Source organism: Trichechus manatus, unplaced genomic scaffold (assembly GCF_000243295.1).
Source record: "Trichechus manatus latirostris isolate Lorelei unplaced genomic scaffold, TriManLat1.0 scaffold00061, whole genome shotgun sequence".
Taxonomy (NCBI): Eukaryota; Metazoa; Chordata; class Mammalia; order Sirenia; family Trichechidae; genus Trichechus; species Trichechus manatus.
The window spans coordinates 3,164,829-3,192,823 of record NW_004443997.1 but is presented as its reverse complement, the minus strand read 5'-3'; the positions used below and the strand labels follow the sequence as shown (position 1 = coordinate 3,192,823).

Below are 27,995 nucleotides of genomic sequence, written 5' to 3'. Positions count from 1 at the left end.
GATTATTTGTGCCCAATCGCTTTAAAATAAACGCCCCTGGGTTCATCAAAGGCTTGCTGGCTTGTTTCAGCTATAAAAAATTCTGTCTGGCAAAAGACAGTCAGAAAGACTAGGATCTATAATAACAGTGCCAGAAGGCTGGGTGGTGCAAACCACATGAGAACACACACCAGTTTGCTTTTTCGTTTTTAAATTCCAACTGAAGAGCCCTGCATAATTTCAAATCAAACTCATCATAGTCCTTAAAATACCCCAAACATCATTCAGCTCGATCCTCATAAGGAAACGTGCTTATTTTGAACGTGAGGTGTATTACCCCCTTCCCCCAGAGTCGTGCTCTGCATGGGGGGCGGGGGGAACAAAAAACCCTAGGACTTGATTTATTAGAAACATTAATTGGTTTTTACCACACTGAAATGAAGGCATAAAGTCAGTCTGTGCTGCTGTGAAATTCAAAGGTGATTCAGAAGTGGGGTCGTTATTTATTGCTCCAGTAGAATAGACAAAACATGACTTTTCAAAAGCCAGGGCCGTCCCCTGCAGTCCCCGGCTGGACTCTGGGCCGCTTTTGGGGAACGTGGGCCTGGGGCAGCCCGCTGGCTGGATTCACAGTGATTTGGATTTGCCTGTGTCTGCGCGTGGCCATGGTGGGAGGCCACAGGCCCCGGAAGTGCCACCGCCGGGCACGTCTACACCTTGTAGTTGAGCTCAGCGTTCATCTTGGTGTACATTTCATAGATGATGTCAATGGTGGCCGTGTAGTTGACCAGGAAGAGGCGGATCTTCTCCAGACACTCCTCCTCTGTCACGTTCTGCCCCTTGGAGAGTGCCTTCAGGAAGTCGGACTTATAGGGGGCTGCGTACAGCGCTGCCTTGGGATGGGCAAGAGGGGAGGTGGCACAGCGTTAGTGGGGCAGGACATTGAGCTGGGCACGCTGGGGTTCTGGGGGCGTTTCCCCGAGGTCTGTGCTTGGCAGAGGTCTGTGCTACTCATGGCGTTGGAAGGGAAAGGACAAAAGAGATGCATTTTTCCTTCTGCCCCCCTGAGGGCAGCAGGAAGGACCCCAGGTTTAGGAACAGACAGACCTGGGTTCAAATTCCAGCTTATGCTGCCGACTAGCTGTGAGCCTTAAGCAAGTTACTTAGCCTCTCTGAGCCTCAGTTTCCTCATCTGTAAAATGGGGATAACAAGGGTACCCACCTAATCGGGTCGCGTTTGTAAGGATTAGAGGAGGCTGTACAGAGCGCTCAGCATAGCCCCAGCCAGGCACACTGGAGGTGCTCAGGGTGGGTGAACCTCTTCCCTCTGGGTCTCCTGCTCTGGAAAAAGGTGAACTGCCTCTTTGGAAACTCACTTTCTGAGCAAGGGAGACAGCTGCTACTCTGTGCTGTGGCCTCTTCTGTCCTGAGGGGGGTGACACTTCCCTAAATTTCAGTGCTGCCCAGATACATGAAAAGTGCAGAGAGAGTCGGAAACTCCCAGAAGGAAAACATGCAACCAGACAAAAAGCTTAGGAGATGAGTTTGATAGTGCAGGGAAAATTATAAATAATAATATCAGTAGCAATAAAAACAGTAATACCTTCAATTTACTGAGTATAACCCATGGGCCAAGCACTTCATACAGGTTATCTCATTTAATCTTCACAATGACCCTTTGAGGGAGGGTCTATTTTATACCCATTTGAAAGATGAGGATACTGAGGCTTACAAAAAAAACCCCACTGCTGTCGAGTTGACTCATAGTGACCCTACAGGACAGAGTAGAACTGCCCTATAGGGTTTCCAAGGCTGTAATCTTTATGGAAACAGGCTGCCACATCTTTCTCCCACGGAGCGGCTGGTGGGTTCGAACTGCTGACCTTTCAGTTAGCAGCCGAGCGCTTAACCACTGCACCACCAGGGCTCCTTCACTGAGGCTTAGGGAGGTAAAAATTCCAGCCTTCTATTTTGTTTTGTTTTTTTTTTTTTACCGTGTGACCTTGAGCAAATACTTAACTTCTCTAAGCATCAGTTTCCTCATCTGTAAAATGGGGATAAGAATAGTACCCACCCTATGACACATTGTGAAGAGTATGGCTTGCCGTGCAGGGCCAGGTCCACGATGTTATTATTATATCCTGCCCCCAGCTCTGCTGGGGTGGGTCGCCCAGAGGTGGCCATGTTTCCTGCCACAGGACCAGCTCTCCCTGTCTGGACCCAGACTGGTTCCCGACCCCGTGGGCCCGCGACAGGGCTTCTCACCATCTCCCAAGTTACCCTGGTAACCCAAGGGGCCCTCAGCTAACCAGGCTGGGCTGAGGGCCCTGTTTCCAGGTGGTCTGGCCAGTGTCACTCAAACACAAGCCACCAAGAACCTCGCAGGCCAGTGTCCTTTCAGCTGATGTCCCCGCAGCAACAGGGGCCCTTCTTTCTTCCTTGCTGTTACAGATCGAATTGTGTCCCGCAAAACAGTATGTATTGGAATCCTAACACCTATACCTGGGAATGGAGCCCTGGTGGTGCAGTGGCTAAGAGCCTGGCTGCTAACCAAAAGCTCAGCAGTTCAAATCCACCAGCCACTCCTTAGAAACCCTATGGGGCAGTTCTGCTCTGTCCTATAAGTTTTCTATGAGGTGGATTTGACTCAACAGCAATGGATTTGGTTTTGTATACCTGTGGATGTAATCCCGTTTGGGAATAGGGCTTTCTTTGTTACATTCACAAGGCCATGTCAGTGCAGGGTGCATCTTAAACTCAGCACTTGAGGTATAAAGAGCAGATCAGGCCTAGAAGAAGGCAGACACAGGGAGGACTGACACCATCGACTCCGAAGGCTGACCAATCCACAAGTCCAGGAACTCCAAGGATGGCCAGCTGGAGAAGGTGACAGGGAATCTCCCCCAGAGCCGATACAGAGAGCCTTCCCTTAGAGCTGGCACCCTAAATTCAGACTTCTAGCCTCCTAGACTGTGAGAAAACAAATCTCTGTTTGTTCAGGCCACCCACTTGCAGTACTTGTGTTACAGCAGCACTAGGTAACTAAGACACCTGCCCAGTGTGAGAAGGCAGCTGAATTTGAGGGGCCAGCGAGGCCGGCCTACCTTCAACCTGACGTCCTAGAGTCCTTCCTGTGGCTTCTTGAGCAGGGCCTCCCAGGACGAGGCACGCAGACAGAAACACCAGGGACATCACAGTAACGCCTGCCATGGCCACGGCCACGAATGGGGCTGGGCAGGTGCTCACAAAGGCCCTCACACCCCAGCCTTGTCCCAAGTGGCCAGGGAGCCCTCAGTCGGGTGGGCAAGTGCTGGCTCCAGGAGATGCCTCGCTAAGCCTTGGGGGACAGGCAGTGGAGCCTGCCAGCTGGTGACCCTCTGGGCCCTCACCTGGAAGATCTTCTGCACGATCCAGCCATGGTACTTCTTGAGAGCCATCTCGTAGGCCTTGGTGGCGTTGACGCGGATGAGGTTGGGGTGGTTCTCGTCCTGCTCCCCGTCGCAGATGCTCTGGAGAAAGACCTGGATGAAGCGGAGGCCCCTGCACCAGGAAAGGAGGTGGCTCTTTAGGACCTGGATGCACCGGCCTTGCCACGAGCCAGCACACCACCTGCAGGGCAGACCCCGAGAGACTCGGAATTAAGTGCCTACTAGGTGCCAGGAGCTCTGCAGGAGAAAGGCCTGGCGATCCGCTTCCATAAAGATTACAGCCTGGGAAACCCTATGGAACAATTCTACTCTGTCACGGGCGGTAGCCATAAGTCGGAATCCACTCGATGGCACACGACAACAAGGTGCCAGGAGTCGTCCCTGGGTGGCGCAAACAGTTAAGCACTTGACTGCTAACGGAAAGGTTGGTGGATCAGAGCCCTCATCCCTCAGGATCAGTCTCAGAGCATCCCTGACCCAGCCAGCCGCCTCTCCTGAGCCCCTGCCTCTCCCAAGGCCCTCCACCTCTCCCAGCTCTAACACTCCTGCCTCCACCCGGTAGCTGGGATGATTTTTCTAAAGTGCCATCTGCTCCCGTCAGTGACCAGCTTCAGGCCCCCTGGTGGCTCCCGGGGTCCTGACCAAGCTGGAACTCCCCCTCATCCCATCCTGCCTCTTCGCTCCCACCTCACATCAGAGCCCTGGCTGGACCAAACCTTCGGAGCCTCTCTTCCTCCCATGTCTGGGGCACCCTTGCTCAGAGTCCCCAGGGTCCCCCCTCCAGGAAGCCTTCCCTGACCTCTCTCTGTGCCTGGCTCTGACATCCTGCCAACAGAACTTGCCCACCAGCCTGACCCCTCCCCAGACTGGGTGCCCTAAGGGACCATGCCTAATATGATGTAGCATCCCAGCCCCAGATGTGGCACACAGCAGGTGCTCAATAAGTGCCCAACCTGTTGGCATTCACTAGGGCCTTCGTCTGCCCTTCCAGGCACCCAGCTCTGCCGCATCTGATGTGCAACGCTGCCACCTGCCCTGTTCCTCCTGAGAAACCCAGGGAACCTGCTGGCTGGCTGGCCCAGGGCCTTTCCTCATTCTAGGCTAACACAAAGGCAGGCAGCTAGCAGGGCAATTCCTCAAACACGCTGTGAATGTGCAGCCCGCCTACTGCCTACCCTGGATGCCCACGCGGCCTCACCCTCTGGGGGGCTGACTCTCCCAGCTCCATTCACCAAAGAAGTGAGTGTGGGGGGTGGCAGTCTTTGGTGGAGGGGGAGACCAGGGAGGAGCTGCCCTTCTGGCCTCCTGACCCCAGGCCCAGAGAGAGGGCAACACTGGGATCATCTGTGGGTCAGGAACAGTCCCCAGCTTCACAGCCAGAGAGTCACAGCGGCTGCTGAAGGCTGTGGCATTTGCACAGCTAAAGAATTCTGTAGCTGGTAGAGGGTAGTGTGCACTCAGCAAGCAAGCTGCCTGATCTCTCTGAGCCTCAGTGGCCTCATCTGTAAGACAGGAACAATCGTATGTGGCTTCAGGTATCTGCTATGAGGACAGCGTGGTGGCTCTGAGCAGCATGAACTCTGAGTTGAGACCACCTGGTTCAAATCCCACCTGGAGATACATCCCTACCCCAGCCCACAGGACACGTGTGTGTAAATTAGGGCCCCCTTTCTGCAAGACGCTGCAGTTCTGTCCAGAAACTGTCACAATTCTAAATCCACCATGCGTGCGATGGGCCGGCCCTGAGACAGAACACCGCTATGCAGTGCACAGCCTGCACAAATGCACTTGGTCGCTCGGTCCCAAATCTACCCCATGACCTGGCCATGTGATGTGGTCCCCAGAAGCCCCAGTGGCCTCCTCTGGGATGGGGATAATAGCCACACCTAACTCGTGGATGACATGCGACCAGGCATACAAAGACCTTAGCACATGCCTGGGACAGAGTACATACTCAATAAATGTTCACTATAAGGTCCTTGGGTGGTACAAGTGGTTTGGTGGTTTGAACCCCCTCAGTGGTACCTTGGAAGAAAGGCCTGGTGATCTGCATCCGTTAAGATTACAGCCATGCTCTTTTAAGATCTATCTATATGGGATCAAATTGACAACAGCAACTCAAAAGATTAGATAGGAACCTTAGGGGGCAGTGAGTTTAGGTTAAAGGGGGAGGAACAACTCGGAAAAGGAGGGTGAGAATGGTTGCACAACTTGAAGAATGTAATCAATGTCACTGAATTATACATATAGAAATCATTGAATTGGTGTATGTTCTGCTGGGAATATTCTCGACAATAACAACAAAAATAAGACAAATTATTTCAAAAAAAATGAAAAGATTACAGCCAAGAAAACCCTATGGAACAATTTTCTGTAGCACACAAGGTTGCCATTAGTCAGAATCGACTAGATGGCAAGGAGTTTGGCTTTTTTTTTTTAATGCCTCTGATGGGACTGGAACAAGGACGCATCACCATTAGACAAGCCTCAGACCTTGGGACACTTTTCTCAGCTGTTAACTAGCATCACACAAGAAGGGCAACTGGTCCATAGCAGATGGGAAAGAAACAGGAGCGATCACCCCTCCCAGCCAGAGAGGACGCTGAATCCTCCTCCTCACAGTCACAGGCAACCTGCCACCCGAGCTGTCACCTTTTCAGCCACATCAGCGCCAGCGTGGCCCCCACTTTGGGCCACTGTGCTCCATACATCTCTTTCTCCACCTCCAGGATGTTCTGCAGGGTCCGGAACTTGGTGGGGTTGGTATCGTACACGGCCTTGATTTTCTGAAATGGAGCACACGGGGTTTCCCCTTGGAAAGCTGCCCCCCATAGATGGCTGGCCCCACGCGCGTGGGTGGAGGAGTGCCCCGACGGGGCCCCTCTCCTTCCTGCCAGCGCCAGGCTCAGCAGGGGCAGGAGCGGCAGGAGGGCATTTACTGAGCACCCACCACGAGGTGGAATGAGCACGGTGCTTGCCGTGCGCTGCCTGGTTTCAGGCTCACAGCAACCCTGGTGCTGCGGTTACTATCTCCACTTACCCACGAGGAAACTGAGGCTCACAGAAGGCAAGTGACATGCCCACAGCTGGTGCAGGTGGGAGCCGGGGATCCAGCCCAGGCCGGCTGTGGAGTCCACGTTCCCCAGCCACTACTGACACCGCCTCAGGCACCAAGTATCTGAAGTTTCGCTTTTGCGGACAAGTGGAAACAACCCTTGAGGATTCAGAGATGTCCAGGAAAAAAGGCTCCTGGGTTGGAGCCAGGCAGGCCTGGGTGTGAATCCCAGCTCTGCCACTAACTTGCTGTGTGACCTTAAGTGAATCCTTCAACCTCTCTGAACCTCAGTTTCCTCATCTGTGAAAAGGGGACAGTGACAGAACCAGCCTGGAAGGGTTGCTAGGGTGAAGAAATGAGATAATGCAGGGTGGTCCAAATCCCAGGCCAGGCCCTAAGTGGACCCTCATAGGGAGGGTGGCTATGGGGATGGCACTGGGACCGGCGAAGGGCAGAGTTGTGCCAAAGCAATGTGTGGATCTGGAGTTTACTTCTCATTTGGTAGAGGTGGATAAAAGACCCAGCAGGTTCTATATCAGGTCATCCCTTTAGACTTCAGTCCCAATCACTCCAGACTGGCATGACTGGAAAGGAGGCCCTGAGCTGGGGACCAAGCCCGTTTTCCACGCCTCCTTTCCCTTCCTTGGGCTGGGAGACTTGCAGTGTGGAGCAGAGCACTGGTGATCCGAGGTGGGTTTAGATTCCTGATCCAAGTGTGAGGGCCTTGGTTGCCGGGGCCAAATACGTACCGTGATGTTGCCACTGATGTCCGCCTTGATGGGAGTAAATACTGGGGACCCGAGGCAATCTGGGGACAAAACGAGAAGAGAGAATGAGATTCCCAACCAGGGGGATAGGCAGGGCCTCCAGGGGGTCCTGGGGATGTGAGGAGCGGTCACTTGGTGGGTGTGTCTGGGAAAGGTAGAGCTGTATATAAGGGTTAAAAGGGTTTCTGGGCAAGTCAATTTGGGGAGTGCTAGGCTCCAGGTGAAACCGTTTCTTTTACCACAGGACTTGTCAGAGCCTTTAAAATGCAATTGGAATGTCTAAGAGGCAAACCAATTTGTCCACAGCGCCCTTTCTCCCTAGAGCAGTGCTGTCCTATAGAACTTTTGCCAATGATGGGAATATTTTGTATCTATGCTGTTCAATATGGTGGCCACACGTGGCTATCGAGTACTTGAAATGTGGCTAGTGTTGACTGAGGAAGTGAATTTGAAGTTTTATTCCATTTTCATGAATTTAAATAGCTACATGTGGTCAGTGGCTACCATACTAGACAGTGCAGCCCTCAAGTAGCTCACAGAACTGATGCTGCAAAAAGCTCATCTTGACAAACAAGGTGGATCATCGCTAACTGACCAGCTGGCCAGGAGGCCAGATGAGGCATCTTACCAGATGGGAGAAGAAGTGCCAGTTTACTAAGGACCTTGGAAAAGTTCCTCCCCTTCTCACTCACCAGCTTAAAAGAAAGAAATAAGTTGACAACTCAGAGTTCATGGCTCTGAGCTTTTACGTAAGAACCCAGGAAAACACGCCAGCAGTGGGGTCCCAGCTACATAATGAGGGACGAAAAGTCAGTCCCACGATAGACAGAGCAGACAGAGCAAGAAGTGGGGGATGACTGGGGGAACCCCAAATCTACTGCCATGAAATAACATTTAAACCTTGAACCAAAACTATCCCAGGAAGTCTTTAAACAACAGTTTAGATCAACCAGTAAAGAATGTTTGCCTTGAGCACTGCACTTCTTTAAAGAATTATCGATATGAGATCAAATTGACAACAGTAACTAACTCTCAAACACAGAGGAGAAATTTAGGGGAGAGTCTAAATTAATGGTGCTGCGACAATCTGGGTAGAGAGGGCAGGAATGCTAACACAATGCCAAGAATGTAACCAATGTCACTGAACTGTAAATGCAGAAAATGGAGAATGGGTGTATGTTTTGTTATGTATATTTTTACCAAAAAAAAAAAAAGTGGAGGATGGCAGGATGACCTTGGGCTTGAATCCCAGCTCTGTGGCGCCCCTTCAGCTCTCTGAGCCTCATTTGCCCCATCTGGGAAATGGGACAACAGCACCAACACACAGATAGTACAAGGATTACTTGCAACAATCCAATTCCAAAACATACGTTTTGTTCATCTCTGAAATCATAATGTTCCTAATTGGAGGCATTTTTCCTTTCTCAGTGGCTCATAAACTAACGGTGTCTCTTACAATTGATGACACTTTCAAGTGGATGAAAGGAAGCCTAGAAACTTGCTGGCGGTGTCTGGAACTCCACGGCTCCATGTTAAGTGTGAGCAGCCTGCTGCCTGCCTTCCCTCCTTTCCCTCCGTAGTTACCCCCTCGGCCGGCTGTCACCTGTCCCGGGGACCGGAGACATCACTCGCCCAGAGCTCCCTACAAAGGTCCTGGCACAGAGGAACCATGCAGAGAATGGCGGGTTCTTTCTTCAGCAGGCTCAACCCGCGCTTTGTCCTCCGAGCCTGAAGAAAGACAACTGTGCTTCCCCACCGCCTTCTATCTGTTCAAGCAGCTGAGTCTAGAAAAGTGGGCTCACGGAGCCTGGTGCCTGAGGCAGAGCCCACGGGACAAAGACCACCGGGCAGGTCAGGGCGGGCACCAAACCCGCAGCAGGGAAAACGCCAATGCCAGCTTCCCCTCGCCCGGGAGGCCAGGCAGAGGCTTGGTGTGAGCACCGACCACGCGGTGGGGGCAGCTGGGGGAGGAACCCCGCAGGCCGAATTCCACCCAAGGTGACCCAGCACACCTGGCCAGCCACCTGGAACATTCTAACCACAGCTGTTAAAAGAAGTGCACTGGGGAAACAGCTTTGGACACTTTAAATGAAATACCCCATAATGCAGTGGAAAGACGGTGGGCTGGGGATTCAGACAGAAGGGGTTTGGATCCCAGCCTGACCACTCCCCAGCTGGGCAAGTGCCCTCACCTCTGCATGCCTCAGTTTCCTCACATGTCCAATGGGGCAGCTCATGGAGGTGGCATGGGGATTAAAAATAACACATGGGAAGCATTTAGCGGTATCCAGCACATGATGAACACTCAGTAAACATTATCATTTGTATGACTTCATATCATTACTAGGGTCAGGCTCCACAGTCCATCAAATGTTGTCCAGGATGAAGCCACTGGGCCGTCCAGAACCTTTGCTGTGTGAGTCACCTTCAGCCTGTGCTCACTGCCACCCCCACTCTCCTCCCCTCATTGAGCCCCTCATGGGGCCCAGGGCAGCTACCTCTCCAGGCTGTAGGCTCTTGGCACTCGGCTCACGGCTTTTGGCACTCGGCTCACTGCTCTCAGCTACTGAGCCTGCTCCAATGCCTGCAGGAGCCAACTCCCCCTAAGGGCCACGCTGGAACCTTCCCTACGGTGGCCACGTCCAGAGCTGCTCAGAGGTGCTGGTAGGGGTCCAGGTGGCCTGCCTACCTAACCAAAGGCACTCATGAGGCAAACTCCCCATCCCCCTTTAATCTTGCATGGGGCATCCCTGACCTCATTCTGCAGGGGCCAACCTGGGGAGGTGGAGTGGTTTGCTACAGCACTGGAACATGTTCTCTCCTGGGACACTCCACCACTGGCTCCCCCAAAAGCCAATGCATCCTAGACTTAAATACTAACGTAAGCGAGCCAAGATTGTCTTTCCTCTGCTGGTTACTGACTATACCCCTGCTGATGGTAAAGCCAAAAAAAAAACCCCAAACCTGTTGCCTTCAAGTCGATTCCAACTCATGGTGACCCCATGTGTTACAGAGTAGAACTGCCCCATAGGGTTTTCTTGGCTGTAATCTTTATGGGAGCAGACTGCCAGGTCTTTCTCCCGTGGAGCTGCTGGGTGAGTTCGAACTGCCAACCTTTTGTTTAGCAGCTGAGCACTTAACCATATAAGCACAAACCATTTGCCCACTCAGAGGCCTTGACATTACAGCCAGGGGCCACCAATTCCAACTCTCACGGGGGCCAGGCAGGTGGTATGACGAGGGGGCTGCATGGGGATGGGCAATGGAACGGTCGTTCCTCAGCCCCAGCTGGTGGCTGTACATGTTCATCTTTCAAAACTTTATAATGTCCAAGGGGGAAAAAAGAAGGTGGGTTGACAGACGGACAAAGAGATAGATACTATAGTAAAATATTAATGGTGGAACCTAGGTGGTGGCTATCTGAGTATTCACTGTAAAAGCCTTCCAACTTTGCTTACTGCTGAAAATTTTCATAATAAAATTATGGGGAAAATACCGTGAGCTTTTTCTTGCTCAGAAAAGTCATATTTCTTCCTTCTACTTTTCCTCCCAAGTCCATTTCACTTTGGCAGCAATTACAGTGACAGGTGTAACCCTTTGTTTACACCCATCTCCCCCAGTGGACTTGAGCTCTGCAAGGGCAGGGACCAGGTTGCCTTGGCTCCTGCTGTGTCCCAGCACCTTGTATGGGGCCCTGACCCCATTAGGTGCTTGGGCGACACCGGGGAATGAATGAGTGAATGGACTGGGAGATACCAGTTAACTGGCCTAATATCGTGTTTAGTGCTTCTCTTCTACCTCCTAGCAAGCGGTCATCCAAGGCACAATAATTGGTCTCTGTTCACCTGGAACAACAGAGGAAGGAGAGTCAGAAATAGGAGGAGGAAATGGAACATGTGGCTAATTGCCTCCATGAACAACTGCTTCCTTTGCCATGAGACCAGAAGAACTGGATGGTGCCTGGCTACCATGACTGAACATTTTGACCAAAGATTCTATAGAAGATTCCTGATCAAAAGGGAGAAAATACAGAACAGAATTTAAAATTCTCATGGAATCCAGACTTCCTGGAGCCATGGAGGCCGGATGAACCCCTGAAACTATTGCCCTGAAATAATCTTTTAACCTTAAACCTTAAGCCAAAAATATCCCCTGAAGTCTTCTTAAGACCAAACAATAGTTTAGCTTAACTAGCAAAGAATGTCTGCCTTGAGCAGAGTGCTCTTTTAAGAACTATCTATATGGGATTAACTTGATGACAGCAACTCAGAAGATTAGATAGGAAGCTTAGGGGGCAGTGAATTTATGTTAATGGAGGAGGAACAATTTGGAAAAGCAAGCTGAGAATGGTTGCACAACTCAAAGAACGTAGTCAGTGTCACTGAAGTGTACGTGTAGAAATTGTTGAATTGGTGTATGTTCTGCTGTGTATTTTCTCAACAACAGCAACAAAAATAAAATAAGTTATTTTTAAAACAACAACAACAACAAGTGAATGGATTGTGGGAAACGTGGAATCTATAAGTGTATTTCCTGCCACGTACCTTCTCATCATTCAGAGGAACCCAACGTGTTGGTTTTAAGCACCCTTCCAATCAAGATGGCAGAGGAGATGGAAAGGGGCTCGGACTTCAGTTTCCTTGTCTGTAAGATGAGAATGTGAGGCGATGGTGGTTCAGTGGTAGAATTCTTGCCTTCCATGCGGGAGACACCTCATGCACAGCCACCACGCATCTGTCAGTGGGGGCTTGAGTGTTGCTGTGATGCTGAACAGGTTTCAACAGAGCTTCCAGACTAAGACGGACTAGGAAGAAAGGCCTACGATCGACTTCCAAAAATCGGCCAATGAAAACTCCGTGGATCACAATGCTCCAATCTGCAAACGATCACGGGGATGGTACAGGACCAGGCAGGCAGCATTTCATTCCATTGTGCACGAGGCCGCCATGAGTCGGGAGCTGACTTGATGGCAGCTAACAACAAGCTGAGGATAGTAAGAGGGGCTCCTCTCAGGGCTGCTGTGAGGATGGTGCGTCATCTGCATAGCAATCAGCACAATGCCTGGCACATAGAGAGCTCAAGGCGCTAACCACGACTGTTGTTCCCACTACAGACTGACTTTCAAGTAAACTCTTCAAACGGAGGAGATTCCAAACCAGGACTTGGTGACAGATAACTACAAATCACGGGTGGTTTATTAGCTTTTCCCAATAACCAGACCATTCCACGTGCATTTTAAAGACACAGACCAATGTTACTTGGCTCCCTTGGCTCTGGAAATGTCTCTTGTGCAGTTCTGGGCAGCCCAGCCCTGTGGTGGGGAGAAAGGCTTTTTGTTCTGGTGTTCTCCTGACAGTGCACTGTGTGGTCATGGGGCCACTGTGGTCAGCAGGAGCCGGGCCCCAACAGCAGCTGGCATTGTGTATCGCGGCCACCAATGGGGCCAGAGCTTCTGCTCACACTGTGGGGGAGAACGTGGTCCCATGGCACTTCTGGAGCTGGGAGTGGAGCAGAATAGGGAGGAGCAGGGAGTCTGGGGCCTGCAGACAGACCCCAGAATTGTTCCACGCTGCACCCAGAGGGAGTGGCCGGCAGGAAATGCACCTTTGTGTACACCTCTGTGTACACATAACGTGCACACTGATGTCTGTTTGGGAGAATCTGGAAGCGGGCCATCTGTGATTGGTGGAGAAGCTCCAGAGTCCGACAGTCCTGGGTTCAAATCTCAGCTCTGCTGCTCACTGGTGGTGTGACCTTGGACAAGGGACTTATCTACTCTGGGCTCAGGCTCCCTGCTTTCTACAGCCCAGACGGGCTGTGCAAACATGAGTGCTCCAGCCGCACGTGGGGTTGGTTGGGCTGAAGCCTGTTGCAGCATTACCCCCCAGAGACTTTGGACTTAGGTTTGTCTTCGGTATTGTCCAAGGACACCAGGCCCAGAGAAGCTAAGTGACTTGCTCAGGGTCACACGGTGAGAGCCAGCAACTCCAACACAATTACAAAGCCAAGGCTGGTTCTACTATACTTCATCTTTTTTCCTAGACTGTTCCCATCTGTCTGTGTGAACACGAGGAAAATGAGAGAACTTGGACAGGAAAACCAGAAGATGGTTTTCATCTCAAGCACATGTGGGCCTTTCCAGTGGTTTAAACTCGAGCTTGCCCTGCTCCAGGTAGAACTCTGCACGTTTCTAGCAGGTGATTCAGCCTTGCCTCTCCTACAGAATGCAGCCCTGCCCCAAAATTACCTTTCTCGTTTGACCAGTTTTGCAGTTACCCCAAACTTGTTTTTTCATATCGTCTCAACAAACAGGCTCTTCTTTAAAATGTCACCCAGAACCTGTCTGCCAGGAGAGTGGGAGAGGACATGGAGGATTTTAGAGTTAGTTCATCATCTTACCTCCAGGGAGAAGGGAACATGTCTTAAAAATAATATATCAGATACAATTCCACCATCTTGCTTCACAGAACCAACTCAAATGGGCACAGATTTTAAACACAGTAAAGCCTTGGTTATCTGAACACCTGGAAAAGGGGTTCTTCTGTTTAGTGGAAGTTTTTTGAAGCATGCTACAACCCAGAAGGCAAAAAGGAAAAGACCAATAAATCTGACCACAAAAAAACAAACAAACAAAAAAACAGAAACTTCCTATATGGGGCAGGGTGTAAATCTCACCACCAATCAAAGCCAAACAACAAACTGGGGGAAAAATCTGTGTAACAAATACCACAGCCAAAAGGCTAATATTCCTAATAAGTGAAGAGCTCTTACAAATCAATAAGAAAAAAAGAACTCTATAGAAAAATGGGCAATTCACAGAAAAATGAAAAGACGCTCAATCTCAATAACAACAACAACAACAAACAAATTAAAAACACTGAAATATTGTCCACCCATCAAGTTTTCTGGGTTCATCTCTATTTCAACCATTCATAATTTTCTAAACAGGATCATCACCAAAAATATTAACTGATAAAGGTGTGACCCAGTAGTGCTATAGGTCCCCTCAACCCTTCACTAAATAGCCCTCAATGACATGTTTTCAGATTTTTAGGTCACCTTTGTGTGGTTCCTTAAAAACTCCTCTTGATGGTTGATGGTTACTTCCTGTTTTATCTACGGTGTTTTGATTCTGCTAATCCAGCTGCCACTGAACTGATTCCGACTCCTGGCGACCTCATGTGTGTCAGAGTAGACCAGTGCTCTATAGGATTTTCAGTGGCTGATTTTCAGAAGTAGATCACCAGGCCTTTCTTCCAAGGTGCCTCTGGGTGGACTCCAACCTCCAACCTCCAACCTTTTGGTTGGCAACCAAGCAGGTTAACTGTTTGCACCACCCTGGGACTCCTTGATTCTGCTAGCTACTTGGAAAACAAATAGCCAAAGGTGTCCGAATTACCTGTGACATAGAGGGGGCGGGTACCAAGCATGGTCTCAGTGGCAATTTTGGCTGGATAGGGCCATCTGCAGTTCCTGCCTGAGTCTCTGCCATGGTTCAGATAGGTTCGAGATTGCCAGGACAGCAGACTTTCCCAGGAGCCAGCAGTCACCAGATGTTACCACAAATTCAACTCATTTCCTCTTTTTTCTGGCCTCATGAGTTGGGAAGCACCTGCTGTTATGCTCTGAGCAAGACCACGGCACATTTGGAAATTTCCAGCCAAAATGCCCCTCAGTGCCCCCACGTCAGACAGCCACCTCTCACAATAGGTGCTGTTCCTGACAGTGGCAACAGGTGACCAAATCACCCTGCCCTGGCCACCCTCTCATTTCGTTTCAGAAATAATTTTCATTCAGGACCAAAAAGCACTCTGTTTTAAAGACACACAGCTTCTCCTTCAGTGTGTGTGACTCAGGACGGAATACCTACCCCAACCCATAAGTACGTATTTCCAGAAAGGAAGAACGGGATACCTCTGTCAACAAGGGTTTGGGGAGGGTCTATTTTAAATTTTTTTTTTCTCGTTCATAGCTAGATAATAAAGCTCAGTTGTTAAAAACATGGGACGGATTAACTTTACAGGTCCTGGGTTACAAGGATCATGATAAGAGGCGCTCAAATTACAGGTGACAGAGATGAATCATTTATTAATCTAGAGGGCAGGGCGGGAGGGGGGAGGCATCACAGCTCGGTTCACATCGAGGCCCATTTTGAAGGATAAGAGCCCTGAGAATGCCCACCTTCCCACAACTGGCTCATGCTCTAAACTCTACCACCTAAAGAAGAATGAAAGAATGCTTAGAGAACAACTCAAAATGTTGTTTTAAAAACCGCCCCCATCAGATGCCACTGTCTTTGACCACAATTTGGGAAAAAAAAAGCCCTCTTTGACAAATACCAGCCTTGAACTGGGAATGCAGTTGGGAAAATTATTTCTCTTACTGTGTGGCCTGGGAGAAGTTAGTTAACCTCTCTGAGCCTCCTTATTTGTAAAATGAGGTTAACAATGGACCCTCCACTTCATAGGCTGTTGTGAGGTTTACGTAAAGTTGTACAAGTAAAGGGTTTAGCACAGTTTTTGGCACATAATAAGTGATCAGCAAAAAGGAAGGTATTATTACTTATGCTTATCATAAATAAATTTGTTATTATGTATATTATTATAATAAATTATTACGTATGTGGCGCAAACCGTTTGTGCTCAACTATGAGCCTAAAAGTTGGAGGTTCAAACCCACCCAGCAGTGCCACAGAAGAAAGGCCTGGTGATCTGCTTCCATAAACAAACAAAAAAAAAACTCATTGCCACTGAATCGATCCCAAGTCATAGTGATCCTGTAGGACAGAGCAGAACTGTCCCACTGGGTTTCCAAGGCTGTCATCTTTACAGAAGCAGACTGCCACATCTTTCTCCTGTGGAGTGGCTGCTGGGTTTGAACTGCCAACCTTGAAATGTCAGCAGCCCAGGGCTTAACCACTGCGCCACCAGGGCTCCTCCCATAAAGAATACAATCAAGAAAACCCTACGGAGCAGTTCTACTCTGTAACACGTGGGGTTGCCATAACTTGGAATTGACTTGATGGCAATGTGTTTGGTTTTATATCATCATTATCTTTCCCAACTGGCAAAGCTTTCAAGCTTTCCTTTAGAGAGGAAATCCAGAAAATAATGATCCAATGATTAAGAAATCAAAAGGAGAAAGGGAGAGAGAGATATTGATTGACTGACTGACTGATTCGGGTAAAATTAGCAGAAATTCCCCAGTCATACAATAATGACTTGAAAAGTACTGTGGTGGTTGTTAGCTGCTGTTGAGTTGTCCCCCGACTCTGACCCCATGCACAATGGGATTGGACCCTTGTGATCCATAGGGTTTTCACTGGCTGATAAAAAGTACTACAGGCCATTAAAAAAGAGATCTCAGGAGGAAGGAAGAAAGGACTTGGGGAAAAGCGAAGCAGAAAATGAATCTTTCCTGAGCAAGGGGAAGGGAGCCGGTTGTCTACCATCAGAGGTTTTGATAGGACCCAGGAGAGAGCGGAGATTCTGTAACACTGACTTCTCAAAGCTTAGCTACAGTTAACGCTCTAACAATAAAACAAGGCCCTGATAAAAAAAAGTAACACTGTAAGAATGTAACAAAAGGAGTTAACATCCACCCAGGCCATTTTTAAACGGAAACAATGAAATGTAAGATTAGAATCCAGCATTTCCACTGGAATAAACTTAATGAAATAAGTGCATTGTCAAGTCAGTCCAGGAACTTCCTAGGACGTCCCCTCCCCTGCAAATGGGGCAAGAAAGGGCAAGCCTGGAGGAAGACTTCCAGTGTTTTTGAACTTGTTTCCCATCTCAGGGTCAGACCTGCTTCAAAGCCCTGCTTGGCCACTTTCTAGCTGCATGACTGGACACATCCCTTCACTTCTTGGAACCTCAGTTTCCTCTTCTGTAAAATGGGGGCAATTTCTTCTAGTTCATAAGGTCACTCTGAAGGCTAGAAGTGAGATAATGCAGGTCCCTGGGCGGTGCAAATGGTTAAGTGTTCGACTACTAACTGAAAGGTTGGCAGTTCAAACCCACCCAGAGGCGTCTCGGAAGAAAGGCCTAACGATCCGCTTCGAAAGGTCACAGCCCTGAAAACTGTGAGGAGCAGTTCTACTCTGCACACGTGGGGTCCCCATGAGTTGGAACTGACTTGATGGCAACTAACAACAACAATCCCCTCTTCTGAGGTTAGACTATCGCTCTATGTACTGGTTAATTACATCAACAGGTGTTTACTGAGCACCTACGATGTGCCAGGAGTCCCTGGGTGGTACAAACAGTTAACGTGCTTGGCTGCTAACCAAAAGGTAGAATGTTCGAGTCCACCCAGAGGAGCTGTGGAAGAAAGGCCTGGCAATCTGATTCCAAAAAATCAGCCATTGAGAACCTTATGGAGTACAGGTCTACTCTGTCACACATGGGGTCACCATGAGTCAGAATCAACTCGATGGCAACCGTTATGGATTGAATTGTGTCTCCCAAAAACGTTTGTCAACTTGGCTAGGCCATGGTTCTCAGTATTGTGTGGTTGTCCACAATTTTGTGATCTGATGTGATTTTCCCATGTGTTGTAAATCCTAACCTCTAAAATGTTAACGAGGCAGGATTAGAGGCAGTTATGTTAATGAGGCAGGACACCATCTACAGGATTAGGCTGTATCTTGAGTCAATCTCTTTTGAGATATAAAAGAGAGAAGCAGCACAGAGGAGAGGGAGCTCATACCACCAAGAAAGAAGCACTGGGAGCCGAGCACATCCTTTGGACACGAGGGTCCTGTGCTGAGAAGCTCCTAAACCAGGAGAAGATTGATGACAAGGACCTGCCCCCAGAGCCGACAGAGAGACAAAGCCTTCCCCAGGAGCTGACGCCCGGAACTTGGACTTCCAGCCTCCTAGACTGTGAGAGCAACCAACAGCAACATGGTTCAGAGAAGTAGCTCAGACCTCTCAAGAGAAATGTGACAATGCCTAGGTCAAGGCTTGGCACAGGGTGCCACTCAGAATAGAGGTTACGTTAGCTATGATTGGGGTCATGCATTATATTTTACAAAGACCTTTGCTGTGCATGATTTCATTCTCTTTCAGCATTGGCTGGGTATCTACTTTCTGCTGGGTGTGTTGCTGGGCCCCAGGAGTGCCCATGCCCCTGCCTCTAAGGGGGTCACAGTGCAGCTCTGACCCTCCCAGCAGCCCTGTGTGGCAGATGCTACAGAGAGGAGGAATGGAGACTAGAGGGTGAGGTGAGCTGGCAGGTGCCAGAGTGGGCACTGCCTCCTTTCTCTCCTGCTTCTCAATTTGATTCCCTCCAGCAGCAGAAGCTGCCCTTGGCCCTGACCTCGGACTGATCGCCATCACTGGCCTTTAGGCATATAAACAAGGGTGCTGGAACAATTCTCAGATGTAGCCAGCCAGGCAGCTGGCCCCAAGCCCTGGCAGTCTGTCACCAAGATCCAAAGGCAGCTTCTTTTTGGCAGATCCCAGTGTCTCAAGGGCTGCATGGCCAGAGAGTGGTTTCTAAAGGCCTGAGGCCATCTGCCACACCTGTGCCAAGATGGGGTGACTCCTGGGCATTGAGCACCGAAATCACTTTGTGAGGTCACCACCATCAACCCTCCCGAGAGGTCTCAGCAGCCTGTTTACAGTTGTGGCTGCAGGCTCAGAGAGGGCACATTGCTTGCCCATGGACACACAGCTCTGGCCCCGTAGAACCAGGACTCAAGTTCAGGCCAGTTCAGCTTGACACCAAGTCCATGTTTCCTTCCACTCATCATACATGGAGCTCAGAGTACGGGCTTCTTTGGACGGCAGACTGCGTTCAAAGAGACTTCTCTCCTCTGAGCCTCAAAAATAGCCAGCTCACGGGGTGTTACACAGACTGACAGGATAACAAAACACAACAGGGCAGGTAGCGGCCACCTGTCAGTGGTTTTTCGGATCAGATGAGATCACTAGGGGGACGCCCCAGCAGGGCATCAGACACATAGCTCCAGTTACCAGTTGCCATCGAATCAATTCCAACTCATGGTGACCCCATAAGTGTCAGAGTAGAACTGTGCTCCACAGGGTTTTCAATGGCTGATTTTTTGGAAGTAGACCACCAGACCTTTCTTCTGAGGTGCCTCTGGGTGGACTCCAACCTCCAACCTTTTGGTTAGCAGCCTAGCATGTTAACTTTCTGCACCACCCAGCGACTCCAGGCACATAGTAAAAAAAAAAAAAAATAATAAGATTGCTGTCGAGTTGATTCTGACTCAAAGCGACCCTATAGGACAGAGTAGAACTGCCCCATATGGTTTCCAAGGAGCGCCTGGTGGATTTGAACTGCCGACCTTTTGGTTAACAGCCGTAGCTTTTAACCACTATGCCACCAGGGTTTCAGGCACATGGTAGGTGCTCCCAAATGCTAACCCAAACCCTCCCCTATTACTTCCAAATGCATCTCAGTGGCACAGTTAAGCACTCAACTACTAACTGAAAGCTTCGCGGTTCGAACACCTCAAAAGAAAGGCCTGGCGATCTACTTCCAAAAGGTCACAGCCTTGAAAACCTTATGGAGTAGTTCTACTCTGCACACATGGGGTCACCGTGAGTAGGAATCGATTCAACGGCAACTGGTTTGGTTTGCTTTTGCACCGCCGAGAGATGACAGCAGTCTGCAGGCAGCTTCAAAATGGTAAAAACCAGAGATGTGGTCAATGGTCCGAAGTTCCTGTAGGTCATCAGCACACAGTTGCCTTGAAAAATGCTTGTTGCAGTGGGGACCAGCTCCCCTTGAAGATGGGGAGTTTCTTACTCACAGGCAAGAGGTACTTCAGGTCACCCACCACCCCACCTAGGCACCCAGGGCGGGGCTGGTTGGTTCCCAGGCACTTAGCCTGGTGATGTCCCAATTAAACAAAAAGCTGACCTGTTTGGGGCGTCCCCAAGCAGTTGTCTTCCACACCCTGTCATCCCAGTGGGCAGATTATGAGGCACACACCTCAGAGGAAACCTGCTTATCTGGTCTGTGGCCTGCATCTTAGACAAGCCGCTACAGTGCCAGCAGATCCACTGGCCTTCCTCAGCACCAAGCAGGCCTGCTACTGAGGGTCTTCTCCTCTACAGGAGGAGGGCAAGAGGGCAGGCAGAGCACTGCACAAGGAGTCCAGAGGCTTGAGTGCTAGTGTGACTCTACTGGTCACTCACTTGCTACGGGACCCCAAGCAAGTCTCCTAACCTCTCTGGCCTCAGTTTCTTTGGCTATAAAACAAGAAGATAATCTGTGCTTCTAGGCTGCCACCGGCCTTCAAAATGGGAGAGGGGGGAGAGCAAGCATTAAACCAAAGGTCATGGAAAGCCATTCTTCCTGGGCTCACTCTAGGACTATTTAATGAGAGCCAGACACCTCTAAGTCCAATTTGACGGACATCCATTTAATTAAGCTAAATGGCCTGAATGAAGAACATATCACTCCCAGGATTTGGATCGCAAGAACTGAGACGCGGAAATCATATCCTCCAGTTCCTTCATCTTTGGTTTCTCCCTAAACAGGGAGTACCAATAGGTGTCATCTCGTATGCCAACTCTAATTGACCCAGAGCAGTTGTGTCTAGGCTCCAAGGGGAGGAAAGTACCATGATCGATTAGTAATGTCTGCCATGGGTAGCAGCTACATGAGAGGTGTTATGCATTCTAATTTTAATTTGGAAAGAAAGAAAAAGCACTTTCAGAAAGAATGGGAATGGAACCAAAAGCATTCGTTCAACAAATATTTGAAGGCCCACTAAGTGTTCGGCACCAAAGTAACTCAATGTCACCGAAAATTACCGTAGAATGTTTAAGTTCTATGGGAGGCTAGGGGGTCAAGAAAGACTTTGTGGATGAGGTGACTGCTAAGACAATTCCTTAAGGATAAGTGGAACCCAGCCAGGCAAAAGGAAAGCAGGGTGGTAGAGAGAGGAGTGGTGCACTAGGCGGAGGTAACAACACGAGCAAAGCTCTGGAGGCAAGTGACGGCATGGTACCAGTTGAGGAGCTGCACACCATTCAGAAAGCTACAGTACAGATTTCAAGGTGGGGTAATAGGGAGCCACTGAAGCTTCTAGACAGGGAGTGATAAGACTAAATGACATCTAAGCTCCCTCCTCACAACTGTTAAAGTTCTAGAATAACTGCATAACTGACCTAAAAAATGGGAGCGCAGGCCTCATAGAAGTCAGTCTTGCAAACTGATCAGTCAGAGATGAGATCCGATTACTGGGTCAAGGTAGAGATATAAGATGGACAAAGGACTGGCCTCTAAGTGGATGTAGTAAAACCCATACAACCCAAGAGATTCAGGCTGGAGATAAGGAGGAAGTGCTAGCCCAAGTTATGGACTCCATCTCTAAACTGGGCAAACAGGAGGCTGGCCTACAGCCAACACGCTGCTGAAGCAGAAAAAATCAGCATCCACCAAGCCCAACCAATTCATCAGAGGTTTAAGAAATGTGGCTGCTCTGATATGTGCAAAGCCTTCATACCCTTCGACCCAGCAACTTCACTTACAAATACTGGAAATAACCAAAGAAACACGCAAAGAAATATATCCAAGGATGTTCGTTGCAGCGTTGTTTACCAGGGCAACAAATGAGAAGCAATGTAAATGTCCAGCAGTAGGGGATTGGTTAAACAAATGATGGCCACACGCAAACAGTGGAATTCTAAGCAGCTATGAAAAATGATGATCAGCATGAAAAGATGCCCATGCTATACTGTTGGGTGAAAAAAGCAGGTTATACATTTTTTTTTAAAAAAAAAGATATAAATGAGTCTGGAAGGAAATATTCTAAAATGTGAGATTCTCTCTGAAAAAACCCTATCTAAAAAGGTTGTGAGAAGATTAGGCTGTGAACTAATACATTTTGAGCACTTTGGACAGAGTAATTGTTCAATAAATGACAGGCAGATCTGTATATACAGTGAAACCTGAGAGCTGGAATGCGAGTTGTTCCAGGTGTTGCAAACTTTCTGCCTTTGACAGGGTACAGTCTTATCACCTTCCTGCCGCTTGTTTTAGTGGAAAATATTTACATTTTCCGTCTCTGACAGGTTTCCACCTTACACAGGTTCCGGCTTTCACAGGTTTCACTGTATCTTTTCTGTTTGTTCAATTTTCTGCAATGAAGAAATCTTGCTTGCAGAATTAAATCCTTTTTAAAAACACAGCTTTTCCCTGAAACCAGTGCCCTGAGATAATCTTTAAACCTTAAACCAAAACTATCTCCTGAAGTCTTCTTCAAACCAAACAATTGCTGATCTTAACGGGAAGGAATGTCTGCCTTGAGCATTAGGCTCTTTCAAGATCTATCCACGTGGGATCAAACTGACAACAGCAAATCCAAAGATCAGACAGAAAACTCAGGGGGGCAATGAGTTTATGCTAATGGGGGAGGAACAACTCAGAAAAGGAGGGTGGAAACGGTTGTACAACTCGAAGAATGCAATCAATGTTGCTGAATTATACATGTAGAAACTGTTGAATTGGTGATGTTTTGCCATGTATATTCTCAACAACATCAACAAAATAAATAAAATTTAAAACAAACAGAAAAAAGTTTTCAACCCTTTACCATATTTATATCTACAGCAGTGGTTCTCATCCAAGTGCAGTTTTGCCTCCCTGGTCCCTGGGTAGTGCAAATGGTTTGCGCTTGACTACTAACCGAATGGCAATTTGAACCCACTCAGCAGTGCCGTGGAAGAAAGGCCTGGCAATCTGCTTCCATAAAGATTACAGCCAAGAAAACCCTCTGGAGCAATTCTACTCTGTAACATATGGGGTCACCAGGAGTCAGAATCGACTCTACAGCAATGGTTTTGATCTGGAGATATGTTTGGGTGTCACAACCGTGGCAGAGTGGGTGCTACTGGCATCTAGTTGGTGGAGGCCAAGATGCTACCAAATATCCTACAACGCACGGGAAAGCCCACCCACAACAAAGAGCTATCTGACCTCAAATGGCAAGAGTGCCAAAGTTGAGAAACCCTGATTTGGAGGAGACTGTCACTGAGGTAAGGAGCCTTGGTTGCTCAGTAGTTAAAGCGCTCAGCTGATGGGCCACATAAACCAGAGACTTCATCAGCCTGAGACCAGAAGAACTAGATGGTGCCCGGCTACCACCAATGAAAGTCCTGACAGGGAACACAACAGAGGGTCCCTGATCGAGTGCAGAACGATAGGATGCAGAACTCAAATTCTAGTAAGAAGACCAGACTTAATGGTCTGACTAAGCATGGAGGTGCCCCAGAAAGCATGGCCCCTGGACTCTATCACCCAGAACTAAAACAATTTCTGAGGCCAACTCTTTAGACAGGAATTAGACTGGACTGTGGGACATAAATTGATACTCGTGAAGAATGTGCCTCTCAGTCAAGTAGATACAAGAGACCAAAGGGGCAGCTTCTGTCCAGAGGTGAGATGGGAAGGCAGAGAGAGTTAGAAGCTGGTTGAACGTTCATGGGGGATCAGGGGCGGAGAGAGGAGTGTGCTGTCACAGAAAGGGGTGAGCGGTTGGGGTCTCATAACAATGTATGTAAAAAAAAAAAAAAATTTTGTATGGGAGACTAACTTGAAATGTAAACTTCATTTAATTACAACAATAAAAAAAAAAAAAGCGCTCAGCTGATAACTGAAAGGTCGACTGTTCGAACCCACCAGCTGCTCCACAGGAGAAAGATAGGGCGGTCTGCTTCTTTAAGGATTTACAGCCTTGGAAACCTTATGGGGGCAGTTCTGCTCTGTCCTATAGGGTTGGAATCAACTCGAAGGCAGTGGGTTTGGTTTTTTTGGTGGGTCACTGCAATACCTTTCAGACTTTGCGCGCCCATTACCCCAGGGCAAAAAAACAAAACAAAACAAAACCCCATTGCCGTCAAGTCGATTCCGACTCATAGCGACCCTACAGGACTGAGTAGAACTGCCTCATAGGGTTTCCAAGGAGCGCCTGGTAGATTCAAACTCCTGACCTTTTGGTTAGCAGCCATAGCGCTTAACCACTATGCCACCAGGGTTTCCAACCCAAGTCCAGAAGAAAAGCCAATGGTGGGTGAATCCTCGTAAAACCTGAGTCTTAAATCCTCAGAAGACCTATCTCCCCAGAAGAGCATGGTGATTGAAAATGGATTATCCCTTTTTTCAGAGTGCTAAGAATTATCCTCTTTGGTGAATAGTCCTCAGCTCTGGTGGGCAGAGTGCACGCTGGTAGTTGGCCCTTTGTGGGCCGACCTCACTGAGGATTCTGAATAAATGGCGCTTCTGTCAGCAGATGTGACAGCCCACAGCACAGGGATCGTAGCAAAGACAAGGGTCCTTTGAGAGCAGGCAAAGGGGGAGGAGATGCGCTGCAGCCCTGGCACCAGATCCCTGGTGGCTCCAGCTGCCACCTCCTCCTTTGCTTGAACACCAGCCAGATAACTGCGTCTACCAAAGGCGCCCCAAATATAGAGCTGACAGCTCCCTCACAGAAGATAAGGGGGGAAAAGGCCATAGGGCTTAGCCCAGGGTTTCTCCACCTTGGCGCTCCTGCCTTTTGCGGCCAAATAATTATTTGTGGTGGGGGCCATCCTATGCATGGTAGGATACTGAGCAGCATCCCTGCCCTCTATCTACTAAGATGCCAGTAGGTGCCCTGGTGACACAGTGGTCAGCAGTTCGAATCCACCAGCCGTTCCTTGGAAACCCCATGGGGCAGTTCTGATCTGTCCTATAGGGTCGCTATAGGGTCACTATGACTCAAAATCAACTCAACGGCAATAGGTTTGGTTTGGTTTTTTTAGCAGCCCTCCTCCAGCTGTGACAACCACAAATGTCTCCAGGCATTGCCTAATGTCTTCTGGGGTTGGGGGGAGAGGGGGGCAAAATCACTCCCAGTTAGAACCACTGGCTTAAGAAGATACTGAATCCTCCAGGGCGAGCTGGCTCTGACCTGCAAGAATTCATAAAACCAACAGAAAAACAACAAGAAGAACCCACAACTCTGTTTCAAAAACAGCCAACGCCTCAATGCGAAAGCCACCTATCTCCCAAGCCCCAGCTTAGAAAGTCAGTATTATCGCAACGCTGCACAACTGATAGCAAGAGAGTGTTGCATGTTCAACAAGTACTGACTGAGCACCTGCTATGTGCCAGGCACTGCTCTGGTTACTGGGGACCCAGCAGTGCACCTAAAGACCAAGACCCTATCCTCAGGTTGCTTACCTGGGTCTGAGAATCATACAAACCAGAAAACCTCACTCAAACACTGATTAGTCATCTATTCTAGGAGGGAATCTACTATAGGGTCGCTATGAGTCGGAATCAATTTGATGGCAACAGGTTTGGTTTTGTTTTTTGTATAGGAGAGAGCCAAAACTGGATCCAGGAACTTAAATAAGAACCACTCCCAGCAGAGCTGAGATCTACTTGGCAGCCAGTGATTTACACACATCATCTCATTTATTCCTCACGGCTGGCCTAAGAGACCAGCGTCCCCATTTCACAGATTGGAACACTGAGGCTTAAGAGGTGGAGGGGAGAGGAGCTGGGACGACTCCACGTAGAGTTCACAACACTGAGGGAACAACTGTCCACAACAAGACCTGATCACCCACTAAGGGAAAAGCCAATGACACTCCTGGGGGCCAAATCTCTTCCGACTATGTCAATCTTAAGGTTCTGCCAGTTTGTGGGTTTCAGGTAGACTCTGCCCTGGGGACTGGTATTTTCCTGCAAGGGCCACCAAAGGAACCAGCAGGGTGGGACACTGGGTGAGCCCGCATGGAAAAGAAGAAAGCAAAGGCTCAGGTTGCACTCTTTTTACACAGGACCCGAAAGGCATAGGGCAGGGGCAGGTGATATAGTCTTCAGTTTCCCATTTTCCATTCAAGGCCTAGGCTGGGCGAGGGAGGGGAGGAGGGTCTGAAACTGGTCGAGCGGCCGCCTTCCCAGGGCTCCCGAGCCTTCCTCCACACGACACGGAGGTGGTTCAAGCAGGGAGAATTTGGTGTCCTTGGAGAAAAATGGGATTTAGGGAGCCTAGGGAAATAGGATTCGAGGTGTCTAGGGAGGGAGGATTTAGGGGTGCTTGGGAGGAGGTGGATTCAGGAGGTGCGCTGTGGAGCAACAAGACCCGGGGCGCCCTGGGGCAAGGCTGCAGGCTGGCCACCCACTTCACCCGGCTCACCGAAGAAGGGCGGAAGGTGGGACACGGCCTCGAGGAAGGGCCCCGTCTCGATCTGCTTGTCTGCGGGCGGCGGCTTCAGGAGGTGCTCGGCCAGCAGCGCCATTTCGGGGTCGAGGCCCGCGGTGATGCCCCAGCCGGCGCCGCGGGCGTCCTCGCCGCCCCCCCGACAGCCGCCGTCAGCGTCGGGGCCGTCGCCGCCGTCCTCCGCAGGCTCCGGGGACGCCAGCGTCGCCGCTTCCGCCCGCGCAGCGCCAGCGTAGCCGAGCGCTCAGCGCCGCCCTCCGGCTGAGCGCCTAAGCTTCCCGCTGCGTCGCCCCGCCCCCGCTCCCCCGCGCCCAATCCACGCCCGCCGTCGCGGGTTTCCGCGCTGTCATTGGCCCAGGGGCGGGGCCGGCGAGCCCGGCGCGAAAACGCGCCTACTAGTGCGTCTCTGTCGGGCCGGGTGAGTCGCTCCCAAGTGAGTATTACTCAGGTGTCCCGTCCACCGACCCCGGCTTGGGCCCTCACTCCACTCCCATCCCAGGCGGACCGGTTCGGAGTAGGTCCTCGCCTGATGAGGGCGTGAAGCTGCCCTGGTCACAGCTCACAACCCTCCCACCAGCCCAGGTTACACCCCAACCCAGCCAGTGCACCTCAGGACACCAGCTTCCCCAAATCCAGGTCTCGCCCTCCAACAGCCCCAAGTGATGTGTTGGACTCTGCTCAAGTCACAAGCGAACTTAGCCACTGCCCAACTGGACTGAGGTCCAGTCTGATCTCAACAGTCTAATGTTACACATCGGACCCAGCACAGTTTACAGTCCAACTCAACGACTACCTGACTGAGTGCTTGTTTCTCAAAATCTAACCTCACCCCCAACAGTCCAGGGTACTTTCTTCCCACAATCTAAAGCACAGTTCACCTGAGCCACAACACCTAAATGCTTATGTCCTAACACCCTATGCTTAGCCTATCCAGAAATCCAACACATAGTTGTTGAGAGTCTCTCATTCATTCCAGAATAAATATAGGTCGCCACCCAGCGAACATTCTAATTGGGGAAACAGACACTAAGCAAATAAATAAGACAATTTTAGACACTGATAAGGATAAAATGAAGAAAATAAAACAGGATGTAGTGATACAGGTTGGCTGAGGGCTGCTGGTTGAGATAGCATGTAGAGTGTTAGGGGCAGAATCTCAGAAGTGACATTTGAGCTAAGACCTGAAGGGGAAGTAGGAGATAGCCAGGCCAAAGAATGGTGTAGGGAGAGAACAATTCACTTTGTGATAGACTATTAACTGAAAGGTTGGCAGTTCAAACCCACCCAGTGGTGCGGTGGAAGAAAGGCTTGGCAATCTGCTTCCATAAATATTACAGCCAAAAAAACCCCATGGAGCTCAGTTCTACTGTGTAACACACAGAGCCACCATGAGTTGGAATCTACTCAATAACAGCAGGAGATTTGAGTGTGAATTGCTGATGCAATGCCCCACTACCCTGAATACTAAGGTGCGAAGGCCTTAAGGTGGCAAAGTGCTTGGTGTGTGTAAGGAACCAGGAGAGGGGAGGGGAGTGGAGTCAGTGAGGGTGGGACATGAGTGGTAGTACCCAGGG

At 49.6% G+C, this 27,995-nt stretch overlaps 1 protein-coding gene across 1 annotated transcript; it reads right to left on the bottom strand.

Moving 5' to 3' along the window:
• Window positions 1-26,632, bottom strand: GLTP (glycolipid transfer protein). Its single transcript, XM_004378985.2, has 5 exons — window positions 26,398-26,632; window positions 7,212-7,270; window positions 6,060-6,193; window positions 3,369-3,519; window positions 1-872 (listed from the first exon to the last, which is right to left on the bottom strand). The coding sequence occupies exons 1-5, from the start codon at window positions 26,498-26,500 to the stop codon at window positions 690-692; spliced, it is 630 nt and encodes a 209-aa protein (XP_004379042.1). The 5' UTR covers window positions 26,501-26,632; the 3' UTR covers window positions 1-689.
• Window positions 26,633-27,995: the final 1,363 nt, after the last annotated feature.

Excerpts from the sequence above, each read along its gene's own strand:
- GLTP (XM_004378985.2), bottom strand. The coding sequence starts at position 26,500 with ATGGCGCTGCTGGCCGAGCACCTCCTGAAGCCGCCGCCCGCAGACAAG. Across the intron at positions 6,194-7,211 it reads ACATCAGTGGCAACATCACG|AAAATCAAGGCCGTGTACGA; the intron begins GTACGTATTTGG and ends GCTCCATTTCAG. Across the intron at positions 873-3,368 it reads TCGTGCAGAAGATCTTCCAG|GCAGCGCTGTACGCAGCCCC; the intron begins GTGAGGGCCCAG and ends GCCCATCCCAAG.